Source organism: Ursus arctos, unplaced genomic scaffold (genome assembly GCF_023065955.2).
Source record: "Ursus arctos isolate Adak ecotype North America unplaced genomic scaffold, UrsArc2.0 scaffold_16, whole genome shotgun sequence".
NCBI classification, from domain to species: domain Eukaryota; kingdom Metazoa; phylum Chordata; class Mammalia; order Carnivora; family Ursidae; genus Ursus; species Ursus arctos.
In genome coordinates this window covers 50,334,487-50,346,309 of record NW_026622830.1, presented here as the reverse complement: position 1 = coordinate 50,346,309, position 11,823 = coordinate 50,334,487, and the positions used below count along the sequence as shown (strand labels likewise).

Here is an 11,823-nt window from a genome sequence, read left to right as displayed (position 1 = left end):
TGGGATGAAGCCATTCTATATGTTCCTCTGTAACGTATCACCTCTCAGAACACATCGACTCATTGTATGTCCCCCGGGTCACAAGCTGTGTCCTCATATGTCTTTTTGGACCTCCGTATGGGAGGTTGTCTGCCACCGTGAATCAGCCTTTCAAGCACGGATTGGGTGCAAGGCCTCTGATGCCTCCTGGCCCAGGTAGTGGACTCTGTCTTTTCAGAGTTCAATCCAGGCCATCTTTGAGGAGCTGCTTGCTCCAAAGGCTCAGCTACTCCATCTCCCTTGACAAGCAGCAGGTGCCTCGGCCCACAACAACATCCAATGCTGGTCTGGGGTGAGAACAGGTCCAGATTGATGTCCAATCTCAGGACCCACAGATGATCACGGCAAGGCCAGAACCCACACTAGAAACAACCGGCTCCCATGGGGCCTGCCGAGGAAGGTGGATTTCCCCTGAACCTTTCTCCCCACCTGAGGAACAGACCAGGCCGCAGCAGCCTAGGGAAATGCCATGCATTCCATGCTCTGGACTGTTCTCAGGCCCAACGTCTATGATCTCGAGCAGCGTTGGAGATGCTAAGCCTCTGCTTTCTCCTGTCTGCAGTAGGGATGTTGACTGATGACTCAAAGACATACAGTTCTTAATAAAGCCTATTCAGAGAGAGAAAGGCTGTGGTGGCTCAGCTAACAAGATGTGTTGAAGTGACCAATGCTTTCTCATTTCACCCCTAAAGGCAATTGTACTTTCAAGCCTAGAGCCTTTTTCTGGGTGGGCCCTCAAGTCCCTTTTCTTGCACAAGTTCCCGAAGGGATGGGACTCTCTGGTCTGAGCACCAGACCCTGATCATCCTGGTGGTCCATGGTGTTGAAGCTGACTCCATTGCCCCCCACACCCCCCTTCTCTACCTGGTGGGAAAAGGAATCATCCCTGTCCCTGGATGAGGCCCAGACGATGCTGAGGCTCCGAGAAGGCACAATGGAGCGTTTCGTACAGTCCCTGGTGCCATCCTTCCCAGATGGGAGCATCTCAACCACCTCAACGATCTTCTGCATGTACGAGATGTTCACTTCAGCCACACAGGTCCTGGGCCAGCAGTTCAATCGGTGAGTGCCCACCCCATGCACAGCACAGGGTGAGCCTCCCATCTACTGGGTGTACATCTCGGGAATGGCACTACCCCTCTCTGACCTTCCCTTTCCTCTTCTGAAAACTGGGGTGGTTAAGAGGATGAACCTCATACAGTTACTGTAGGAAATCATGGGAGGAAACATGGCACGGGCTACTCTGGTGCTTGGCTCTGTAGAAAGGGCTCCTGGACGTGCTGGGCATCTTCTTGCTTAATAGTTCTCTCTCTCCGGTCAAGAAGCTCTCAAGTGCAACCCTCACAGGCCGGTGGCCCTTCTGGGTTGACGAAAGGAAATGCAAAGCAGGCAGTTTCTCTATGTGTAAAGGACTTCTGAGATTCCATCCAGATGGTTCTGGTAGTTGTCCTTTGTGTGAGCAGCTCAGGGGCACACTGGGAGCAGGCAGACCAGCCCACGGGCCACTCAGGATTTGGAAAGTGCGGGCTGGGAAGTAGTCATTCAAGAATGTATATTAAGCACCTAGGAATGTGAATGGAGAGAGGAGATACAGTGTCTGGGTCTCAGTTCTAGTCAGAGGGTCAGATAGGCACTCTGCACACCCTAAGCACGCATCTCCAATGGTTGTTAGATGTGACATCTTCGTAGCCTCCTCTAGCTTTGAAAGGATCCACCGAGAGCTGGATCATAGGACAGATGAAATGATCAAGTAAAACTGGGACAGGGGTTTGGGTCCAGAAGCAGGGCTGGCTGCCTCCACAGAGCAGGGTGGGGGACTACAGGGGTGGTGGCTGGGGAGGGATTTGCCGAACCAGGGATCTCACCGATCTCTTGATTTCCAGTGGGTGGGCTTCATCTGGGGGGCTTCATGTGAAGAAGCAAATGAGTCAAAGAAGGCTGTGGAGGGGGTCCCGGGCCCTCTAGGCAGCAGAGCACAGTCTGGGCTCAGTGGGTGCCTGAAACACCCATCCCTTTGACGGTCCCAACTTGCTCTGCCTGCCCCTCCCTGCTGACGACCCCAACCGGGGCCAAGAACCGAGAGTGTGCTGAGCCGACCACTCACAAATCTGCCTCCAACCTGAGCCTTGATACTGGTGTGCATGGAGGATAGAGTAGACCAGGCCCATGGCCAGGTAGAGGAGAGGAGAAGTGGACAAACCAGACTCATTCAGGTTTTCTGGAGGACCAGGCCTTCCACTACGAGGGCAGCTAGAGAGGGGTTGGGAGGGGGCTGGGGCCATCCTCTGGGACCCATACAGAAAGAACGGTGCTGTGGGGGTAGCATGTGCAATGCAAGGCCAGGCCTCTGACTCTGCTCCACATATGACTCTCCCCAGCACCCTGTCTCCCTTCTTGGGTACCTGGCCTGACCAGAATTTGCAGGCTATCTATCAGTCCCTGGGCTGTGACCGTGTCGAGATCAAGGTGGCCTATGTACATGGGGCCATGGTTCTGAAGTGGCATGCCTGGGACCTGACAAACCATGTCCCCCTTCTCCTGATGCAGCGGGAACTTCTGGCGCTCACTGAGGCAGAGGTGGAGGGTAAGGGGGATGGCAAGCTGGGAAGGCTAACTGGGATGCGGTTCATGGGCTGGGTATTCCTTTCAAGGCCATGGGGTCTGTCCTGGTTTTGCAAAGGCATCCGGAAAGTCAGTGATGTGGATGAACCTTTCTCTGTCTCCTGCCCCAGTGCCAGCTCCAGGGCTCCTTCCAGCGGCAGAGCCAGGAACAGGGCCTCCTATAGAGCTAGAGGTGACCCCAGCTCTGTGTCAACTGTCACCTGCGGTGTCAGAGCCAGCTTCCCCTCTGTCAGCTGTTCCAGAACTGCAACCCGTGCTCCCATCTTCTGCATGTGTGCCGGGTGCTGAGCAGCAGTCAGCTGGACCACCCTTTTTGCTGGAAAGTTTCACTCAGGCAACAGCCACAGAGCCCACCGTGGCCCCAGAGGCTTCCTGCCACTGCTGTGTCACCCCAAAGAACCAGCTGGGTGAGGAGAAGCCCGACCTCCTGGACTTCCCTCCCAGGCTGGTGGCAGAGCAGCTCACGTATATGGATGCGGTGAGCAGCTGGGCTCTCAGGGTGGGCCAGGGGCAGGCCTTCCTTCTGCTCTCACCTGCCCCACACCTGCCTTTCCCTGATGTGGACTCCTATGGTCTGGGACCAAATCTCAGCTCCACCACTTCCCAACCCTGTCAACCCATCAAGGCGCTTAGCCCCAAGCTTTCACTGTCCAGCTGCGGACTGTAGCGAGAGACCCTGATAAGCACTGATACGGAGGTACTAGGGAGAAGAAATGAGCCAGAATGGAGAGACCAATGGGCAGGCCCTGGTCCCGTGGGTGGAGGAGGGCAGCTCCCTGTGTTCAGTCAAGTCCATGGGTCACCCACTCATGTGCCTTGGAGGATGAGTACCCTCAGCATTGATTAGGCATCTGATGTGTCCATGAGGACAGGGCAGACGGAAGAACGTGTGGTTGCAGCTCCCGTGTGAGAATGTGCATCTGAAAGGGGGGAAGGACCAGGGGGATGACCAGTTGGAGGGGAGGGGAAGAAGCCCCCTTGGGTTGGACCACCTGGAGCTGGGAGTTCCTGAGCATGATCAGGGTGCCAATGCCCTCCTTCCTTCCCTTGCTCTGTTTGCTCCTGGGTCATTGTGTACTGGGTTCTCTCAGGGAAAAACAATGGAATGAAATCCATGGTCTCCAACCAGGCTCAGGCCAGATTCTCAGCTCCCTGAGGTCCAGCTCTGACCTGTGACCCCTACGTAGGACATGACTCTTGCATGGGAAATGGCTGGGTGAACCAAGGTCCGCCTGTTCTCTAGGAGCTGTTCAAGAAGCTGCTGCCCCATCAGTGCCTGGGCTCCGTCTGGTCCAAGCGCAACAAGCCTGGCAATGAGCACCTGGCACCCACAGTCCGGGCCACTGTCGCCCAGTTCAACGGTGTGGCCAAGTGTGTCATCACCACCTGCCTTGGCAACCCGAGCATGACAGCCCGGGACAGGGCCATGGTGGTGGAGCACTGGATCAAGGTGGCCAAGGTATGCAACGGGAAGCCCAGCCGAGGTGCTCTCCTGAGTCTCGGGCACTGCTCTTCCCTTGATCAGGTCTCAGGGTGGAAGGCCCTGGTCTTTGCCCTAGGGACTGTGCAGTCCCTAGGCTCTTCCCTCCAGGGGCATACTGACCTCGCCTTGCATGGCCCCATGCTGGGATGCTCCGTTTCTTCCTGGCTCCTTCCTTGGTGTGAGGTAAAATCCTCCTCCTCCTCTGGGCCTCACGTGTGCCCTTCGGCAGGTCCCTGGACAGCTGCTTCCTCCAGCAGGAGCGCTTTCCCCTGAGGGGGACTGAAGCTTGAGAGTCAATAAGGTGCCGGCTCCCCAAGTGACAGCCCATTCTCTTCCCTCCCCAGGCCTGTCAAACCCTGAGGAACTACTCGTCCTTACGTGCCATCCTCTCGGCTCTGCAGAGTGTCTCCATTCACCGTCTCGAGAACACGTGGGGGAAGGTTTCCAGGTGAGTAGGCCTCTCTCCATGGAGGGACCAGGATGGACGAGGGAGCTCCCAGAGGCTTGTCCTCTTCCCTCTCAGGCAGCTTGGACCTTCTGGGAGGTGGCAAACCCCGACCACAGGACCTGGGCTGGTGGGTGGGTCTCTCAGCCTTCCTGGTGAAGAGGCCACCATGCCTCCTGCTTTAGAAATCAGTTTTGCCAAATGTCCCACACGGGGCTGAACTGCATTAAATCTCTTCACGTGTTTCCTTGACAGCCACTAAGCTCTCTGCCCATTTGAACCCCAAATTGACCCAAACAGCGTTTCTCAATGAATATGGGAAGGGAGGCCCAGGACGAGCCACATGAGAGCTCCCTCCCATGTCCTACAAAGACCTTAGTGCTCAGAGGATCCCAGAAGAAACCCTCAACCAGGCAGGTTGACACTCTGGGGTTCTCAAAGAAAAGGCACTCGCACTCAACCCTGCCACATTATTCGTCCATTGATCCTGCCTCCCTTGCCTCTCTTCAGGAAGCCATTGAGGATCTTTCAAAAGCTGTGCAGCAAGGACACCGCACAGGGCAGGAACCTGCTCATCAAGGTAGCCTGGAAGGTGTAGGTCTGGAAAGAGAGGAGGGGTGGGAGGGAACAGGGTCCTGAGTGGATGAAGTCGGGAATGGTCTGAAGCATTCCTTGGGGAGGGGAAGCCTTTGGCATGAATGTGGCGACAGCCTAGGTGAGGATGCCGTTGGCGGCGAGGGGGCAAGCAGGTGGTGTCCAAGCAGACTCCCTAGCCTAGACACCCTCTCGCTCTGTGTCGACAGCTGGTCCAGGTGGGGGCCTCTACAAACCTGGAGAGCCCAGAGGACAGACCTGTGCTCAGTGATGGGGTTGGGCTGGGTTGAGGGCCACAACAATGATGAGAGTAATAGGACCCTGAGTCATCAGGAGACCATGGGAGATAGGTGGAGTTGTCACGTTTCCCGATGAGAAAACAGGTTCGGGGAGGCCAGGCTGCAAGCTCAAGTTCACACATGGAGTGAACGTTGGAGTGAGATTGTTCTGGAATCACTCACGGCCTGCTTCTGGATAATGGGGCCTCAGGATCAGTATGAGTTAGGTCAGATGTCTAGGTTCTGACGTCCAAGATGGTGGGGGCAAGTAGCCTGAGGGTATGATGGTCTCAAGGAACTTGTCCTTGGCCCTGCAGGAGCGACCATCCAATAGATTTGCCATCCTGGTGATGGCCCTCCGGGGAGCCCAGAAGAGGATGCAGAAGAAGGTGGGTGTGCCTGAGGCCCAGGGCCTCCAAAGTCAGAGGAGGAGGAGGGCTCCTCCCTGAGGGCTGGAAGCCTCCCAAAAAGGAAAGATCAGGAAGGGGGGGGTCCTTCCCACTCCAGCTGCGGCTCCTGGGGCCACAGCTTCTACAATTCTTATTTCAAAAGAACCAGGAGGAGGGTCCAGAAAGGTCCATAGAGAATGGGTTTTGCGGGTGGAGAGGGACTGACCTAGTGCTCCATTCCCTGGCATTTTTGAAAAGCAGGCCCTGAAGGTGATGAGGAGGAGTCTGATGTTCTGGGAGGGGGAGGGGAAAGGGAACCCGTGGGGGGGAGGCTGCTAAGGGTCCTAGGCTGCTCCACGTGAGCCCATGGGGTGGGCTAGGAGGCTGGAGCGTTTTCAGTGGAGGGTCCCTGTGGACACCAGCGAGCAGGGACTCATCCCAACCCTCCCCCTCATGACACAGGGTGTCGTGCCTTTCCTTGGCACTTTCCTCACCGAGCTGGTGATGTTAGATACCGCCATGGAGGACTATCTGGAGGTGGGTGAGCCTGAGGATTGTGGGGGAGGGACCAGAATCCGGAGGTTTGGGAGCAGAACGCCCCTGTACTGAGCCCTGAGCTCTCAGGACTCGGCAAACCTCCCCTCATGACAGCCTCACGGCTACCCTGTGAGCCTGGGGGCTGTTGCCCATCTCAGGGATGAGCGAGGTGAGGCTGCAGTTAGGCCACGGCTCCCGGTGCCGAAGACTGGTGAAGCAGCAGAGCTTCCTGAAGGCAAAGCTGCGTGAGGTCTGTCTGAGTGGACCTCAGCCTCCCCGGTGAGTTTGCCCGTGGGGGGAGAATGAAGTCAGGACCCTCCACGTCAGCAAGCACCTCAGTAGCCGCAGCAGCCCCTTCCTGCCTGAGGCTTCGGCCTCCCCTACTGTCTTCCGAGAGGGTGGTGCTGCAGGGTCCCGACCTGTAGCCAGTCCATCTGCCCCATGTCCTCCTTTCTCTGGACCCCAGAGCCTGGCCTAGATCCCAGGCCCGCTATCTGTGTATGCACGGCCCCCTCACGGGTCCTGGCCATGGTGCAGCATGAGAAGGGATGGGAATCAAGTGCTCCTAAGAACCAGGGGCCTCATTCTGATGGACTTTGTCTGCATTCCAGGGGAATGAGATCAACCACCAGAAAAGAAATAAGGTGAGCATATGTGGCGCTTCCCACAGGGAAGGGTAGGGAGTGGGCCTCAGAGATGTCCCTGGGAAGAACATTGCTTGGCTCCATCCCCTCCACCTCACATTTCCTGGGATCCCTTGAGAAGAAAGCAGTGCAAGTCCCATCCCGTTAGGAGATGGGGACAGATGCATGGCATCCAGGAGAACTTCCCGGAGGAGAGGCTACTGATATTCATCTCTGAGAATAGGTGGAGACCAGATGAATCTGCAGGCAGGAGGGTGGCCATGTGTGCCAGGACCTGGGATGGGTCCCTGGTCCCGCTCCTCAACCCTCACCAGGCCCTGCAGCTCCCCCGCCCCCCCAGGCTCCCTATGCATCCTGTGCTTCTCTCTCTGCTCAGGAATACCAAGTCATGACGGACATCATGCTGCTCCAGGTGGCTGCCGAGAATTACACCCTAGAGCCCGAGGATCCTTTTTGGGCCTGGTTCCAGGCTATGGAGCCGCTCAGCGAGGCTGAGAGGTGAGGCCCATCAGGAGCTGGGTCGGTGAGGTTCGGGGTGGACTCTTTCTGCTGGCCACTCCTGGGATCCTCCTTCCCTGGGCAGCCTCAGGCCTTGTTGCCGGGGCGCCAGACTCCAGCTGTGGGCAAACACTGGCAGGGACTCTTGAATGGAAGCTCCTGGGCAACTCACAGGTGTCCCTCTGTCCTTAGCTACACCCTGTCCTGCCAGCTGGAGCCCCGGTCCTAGCTGGTCAGCAGCACTCAAGAAGGAGAAGAACTGGCTGCAGTCAACCTCAGGGCTGAGCAAGTGTCCAGTGGCCCTGCAGGGATTCCTCAGCAGCTGCATCCTTGCGCCCATTTCCTCCACACCCCTTCCCCCCATCTATTTCCTTATGTAGGGGGCACCATTTAGTTGTTTTAAATAGTACCGTGGTAGATTTGCATGTTAGGAGATTAAAGCCCTTGTTTTGTTTTAGAGCCCAGGTGTGTGGTTTGGGTCTTTTACTTCCTACAGTAATGGAAAACTTGCACAGACTCTCATATTCGTTCCTGACCTAGGAAATCTTCCAGAGTCATCAGCTACTGTATGTGGGAGGAAGGAGAAGTGGCAGCCCTTCTCCCTAGCCACTGGAGGGCACCCCAAAATCCCCCTTACTCAGAGCACGGGTCCATTTCATTCAATGAATTTGGGCAAACAGCAGAGACAGCCCCTCAGAACTCCTGAGATTTAGAGGTTGCAGGGACTTTCCCAGGAGTAGCAACAACCACTGACAGTGGGAGTCTTTAAGACTTCTCTGCCCCAGAACTCCTTCCTGCTCCAGGACTGGGGTTGCCTTTCTCCACTCTAAGGCCAGGAAGACTGTGTCCTGCTTCTTCCATTGAGATGCTTTTTTAGTTTTGTGTTTGGTTTTGGAACTTGTCGTATTGTAGTTCAATCTCTGGAACTGCATCAGCACCTAGTGGGGAAAAACACGGAAGGAGATCAAATCCTGCATGTGAAGGGGAAAAAGCCAGAGGAAGATAATTTGCAGATGGACTCAGGGCAGGCAGGACTTTCCAGCCTCAGTCTCCCCATTGGCCGTTTACCAAGTTTGGAATCTTTCTGGGATTCTTGTCAATGATCTCTGGATTCCTTTCCCTGCTTGCTTTGTGTGTTGGGAGAAGATGGGAGGGGTACCTTAAAGGGCACACCTGAGCCTGGTTCCATGAACATCTATGCTGACGTAGGAGCCAGGATTTCCAGCCTTCGTGCATCTCCTTATGCAGTTCTTCTGAAGCAGCAGTTCCCTCCAGGCCCCAGGCTCTGGGTCAGATGCACAATAGCTACTGTTCCCTGGCTGGCATCTGATGGATCAGGGATGGGTTCTCTCTTGCCAGGATAATGGGATTTTTTTTAAAATTTTTTTATTATGTTTTGTTATTCCCCATACAGTACATCATTAGTTTTTGATGTAGTGTTCCATGATTCATTGTTTGCGTATAACACCCAGTGCTCCGTGCAATACGTGCACTCCTTAATACCCAGCACTGGCCTAGCCCAATCTCCCACCCCCTCCCCTCTGAAACCCTCAGTTTGTTTCCCAGAGTCCATAGGGGAAATCTTTTTTAAACAAACCCAATTTGATGAGTTTTGACACATGTATATACCCATGATAATGAACATAGTCATCATTCTCAAAAAATTTCCTGATGCCCTTACAATCCTTCCCTCCCCCAACCGTCCCGTCACCAGGTAATCACTGGTCTACTTTCTGTCTGTCTGTCTTTCTGTTTGTTGGTTTATTTTTATGGAAGGGTGCTCTTTATTTTTTTATTTAAATCCAATTAATTAACATATAGTGTATTATTTGTTTCAGAGGTAGAGGCCAGTGATTCATCAGTCTCATATAATACACAGTGCTCATTACATCACGTGCCCTCCTTAATGCCCAGCACCCGGTTACCCCATCCCCCACCACCTCCCCTCCAGCAACCCTCAGTTTGTTTCCTATGATTAAGAGCCTCTTATGGCCTGTCTCCCTCTCTCTCATCTTGTTGTATTTTTCCTCTCTTCCCCTATGATCCTCTGTTTTGTTTCTTTAATTCCACGTATGCATGAGATCATATAATTGTCTTTCTCTGATTAATTTATTTTGCTTAGCGTAATCCCTCCAGTTCCATCTACATCATTGCAAATGGCAAGATTTCGTTTTTTTTGATGGCTGAGTAGTATTCCATTATACATACCACGTATATACATTCCATTCCATATATACCACATCTTCTTTATCCATTCATCTGTCAATGGACATCTGGGCTCTTTCCATAGTTTGGCTGGTGTGGACATTGCTGCTATAAACATTGGGATGCAGGTGCCCCTTCGGGTCACTATATTTGTATCTTTGGGATAAATACCTAGTAGTGCAATTGCTGGGTCATAGGGAAGTTCTGTTTTTAACTTTTTGAGGAACCTCCAAATTCTTCTCCAGAATTAGGTACCAGTTTCCATTCCCACCAGCATGGCAAGAGGGTTCCCCTTTCTCCTCATCCTTGCCAACATCTGTCATTTCCTGACTTGTTAATGAGGTGGTATCTCATTATGATTTTGATTTGTATTTCCCAAGTGATATTGAATATTTTTTCATGTGTCTGTTGTCCATTTGTATGTTTTCTTTGGAGAATGTCTATTCGTGTCTTCTGCCCATTTCTTGCTTGGATTATTTATTCTTTGGGTGTTGAATTTGATAAGTTCTTTATAGATTTTGGATATTAGCCCTTTATCTGATTAAGACATTTGCAAATCTCTTCTCCCACTCCGTCGGTTGTCTCTTGGTTTTGTCGACTGTTTCCTTTGCTGTGCAAAAGCTTTTCATCTTGATGAAGTCCCAATAGTTCATTTTTGCCCTTGTTTCCCTTGCTTTCTGTCACTTTAGGTTAATGTTGCATCCCCTAGAATTTTATATACACGGAAACAGGATGGACAGTATGTCCAGTATGGTTTGTTTTACTCACCCTAATACTTTTCAGATTCACCTTTGTTGTGTGCACCAATAGTTTGTTACTTTCCATTGTTGAGGAATATTCCATTATATGGATATACTAAAATTTGTTTATCCATTCACCCGTTGATGAAAATTTCAGTTTTGTCCAGTTTGTTTTTCTAGATTAAGCTGCTATGAGCATTCATGTTCACATCTTTGTATGGACATACGCTTTCATTTCTCTGGGAATGGAATACCTAGATCGAATGGGAAATACATAACTTTTTTAAAAACTACCGGTGGAGTTAAGATGGCGGAGGAGTAGGGGACCCCTTTTTCATCCGGTCCCCCGAGTCGAGTTGGATAGGTACCAGACCAACCTGAACAACCACAGAACCAGCCTGAGACGCAGGAAGATGCATCTGGATCTCTACAAATGAACATCTCCAGGGCTGAGTATTGAGGTACGAAGCGGGGAGCTGTGAAACCGCGCACAGATATCGGAAGATAAACGCAAGGGGGAGGGAGCCACCCTGTTTTGGCGTTGGGAAGCGGTAGCCACCTGCTTGGGGAGCTGGTGGACTCGCTGACCGGCACCCACAAGAGAGCAGACTGAGACCGTGAGCCAGGAACGCATGCCACCAGACTGAAACGGAACTCCGGTGCGCTCACTGGAACCAGACTGAGACCGGGAGCTCCGGGAGCGCAGGGGGCGGGGGGGGGGGGGGGGGCCCGCTGGCGGCTGGCGGCATTAGAAACACAAAGGACAGAGACGTGCTGGCCCTGGAAGTGAGGGCTGGGACGCTGGGTGTGGGGCACACATCCCGGGATGCTGCAGGGTTGAGCAGCACCAACAGAAACAGATTTAAAGTGGCAAGAACATCAGTGGAGAACGGTCCGCGATCCCTCTGTTCTGTGACAGAGGCTGAGATTCGGCCGCTGCTGCTCTGACTCTCAGAAGAGGCACAGCTAACCGCCAGGGAAAGCCGCCAGAGAACAAAAGCCTGGAAATACTGGCTCACAGTGTGCCCATCCCCATCCCCCCTCGCAGGGGACACAGAGACTCTACCCAAACAGGGTTGCCTGAGTATCAGCGCAGCTGGACCCTCCCCCAGAAGGCAGGCTGAAAAATCAAGAAGCCCACGTCCCTAAGATCCCTATAAAACAAGTGCGCATGGCCTGGGTCCTGGTCAATAATTTGGGGTCTGACCAACCCCGCAACCTCTCGTCATCAGAATGACGAGAAGGAGAAATCCCCCCCACCAAAGAAAAGACAGTGAGTCTGTGGCCTCTGCCACAGAACTAATGGATATGGATGTAACCAAATTATCAGAACTGGAATTCAGAGTAAC

The 11,823-nt window shown here is 53.4% G+C and overlaps 1 protein-coding gene across 1 annotated transcript; it reads left to right on the top strand.

Annotated features, from left to right (window-relative positions):
- Positions 1-2,422: 2,422 nt before the first annotated feature.
- LOC130543830 (ral-GDS-related protein-like) lies at positions 2,423-3,586 on the top strand. The gene is made up of 2 exons (XM_057312804.1): positions 2,423-2,623; positions 2,772-3,586. Exons 1-2 carry the CDS (start codon positions 2,527-2,529, stop codon positions 3,326-3,328), a joined length of 654 nt encoding a protein of 217 aa, XP_057168787.1. The 5' UTR covers positions 2,423-2,526; the 3' UTR covers positions 3,329-3,586.
- Positions 3,587-11,823: the final 8,237 nt, after the last annotated feature.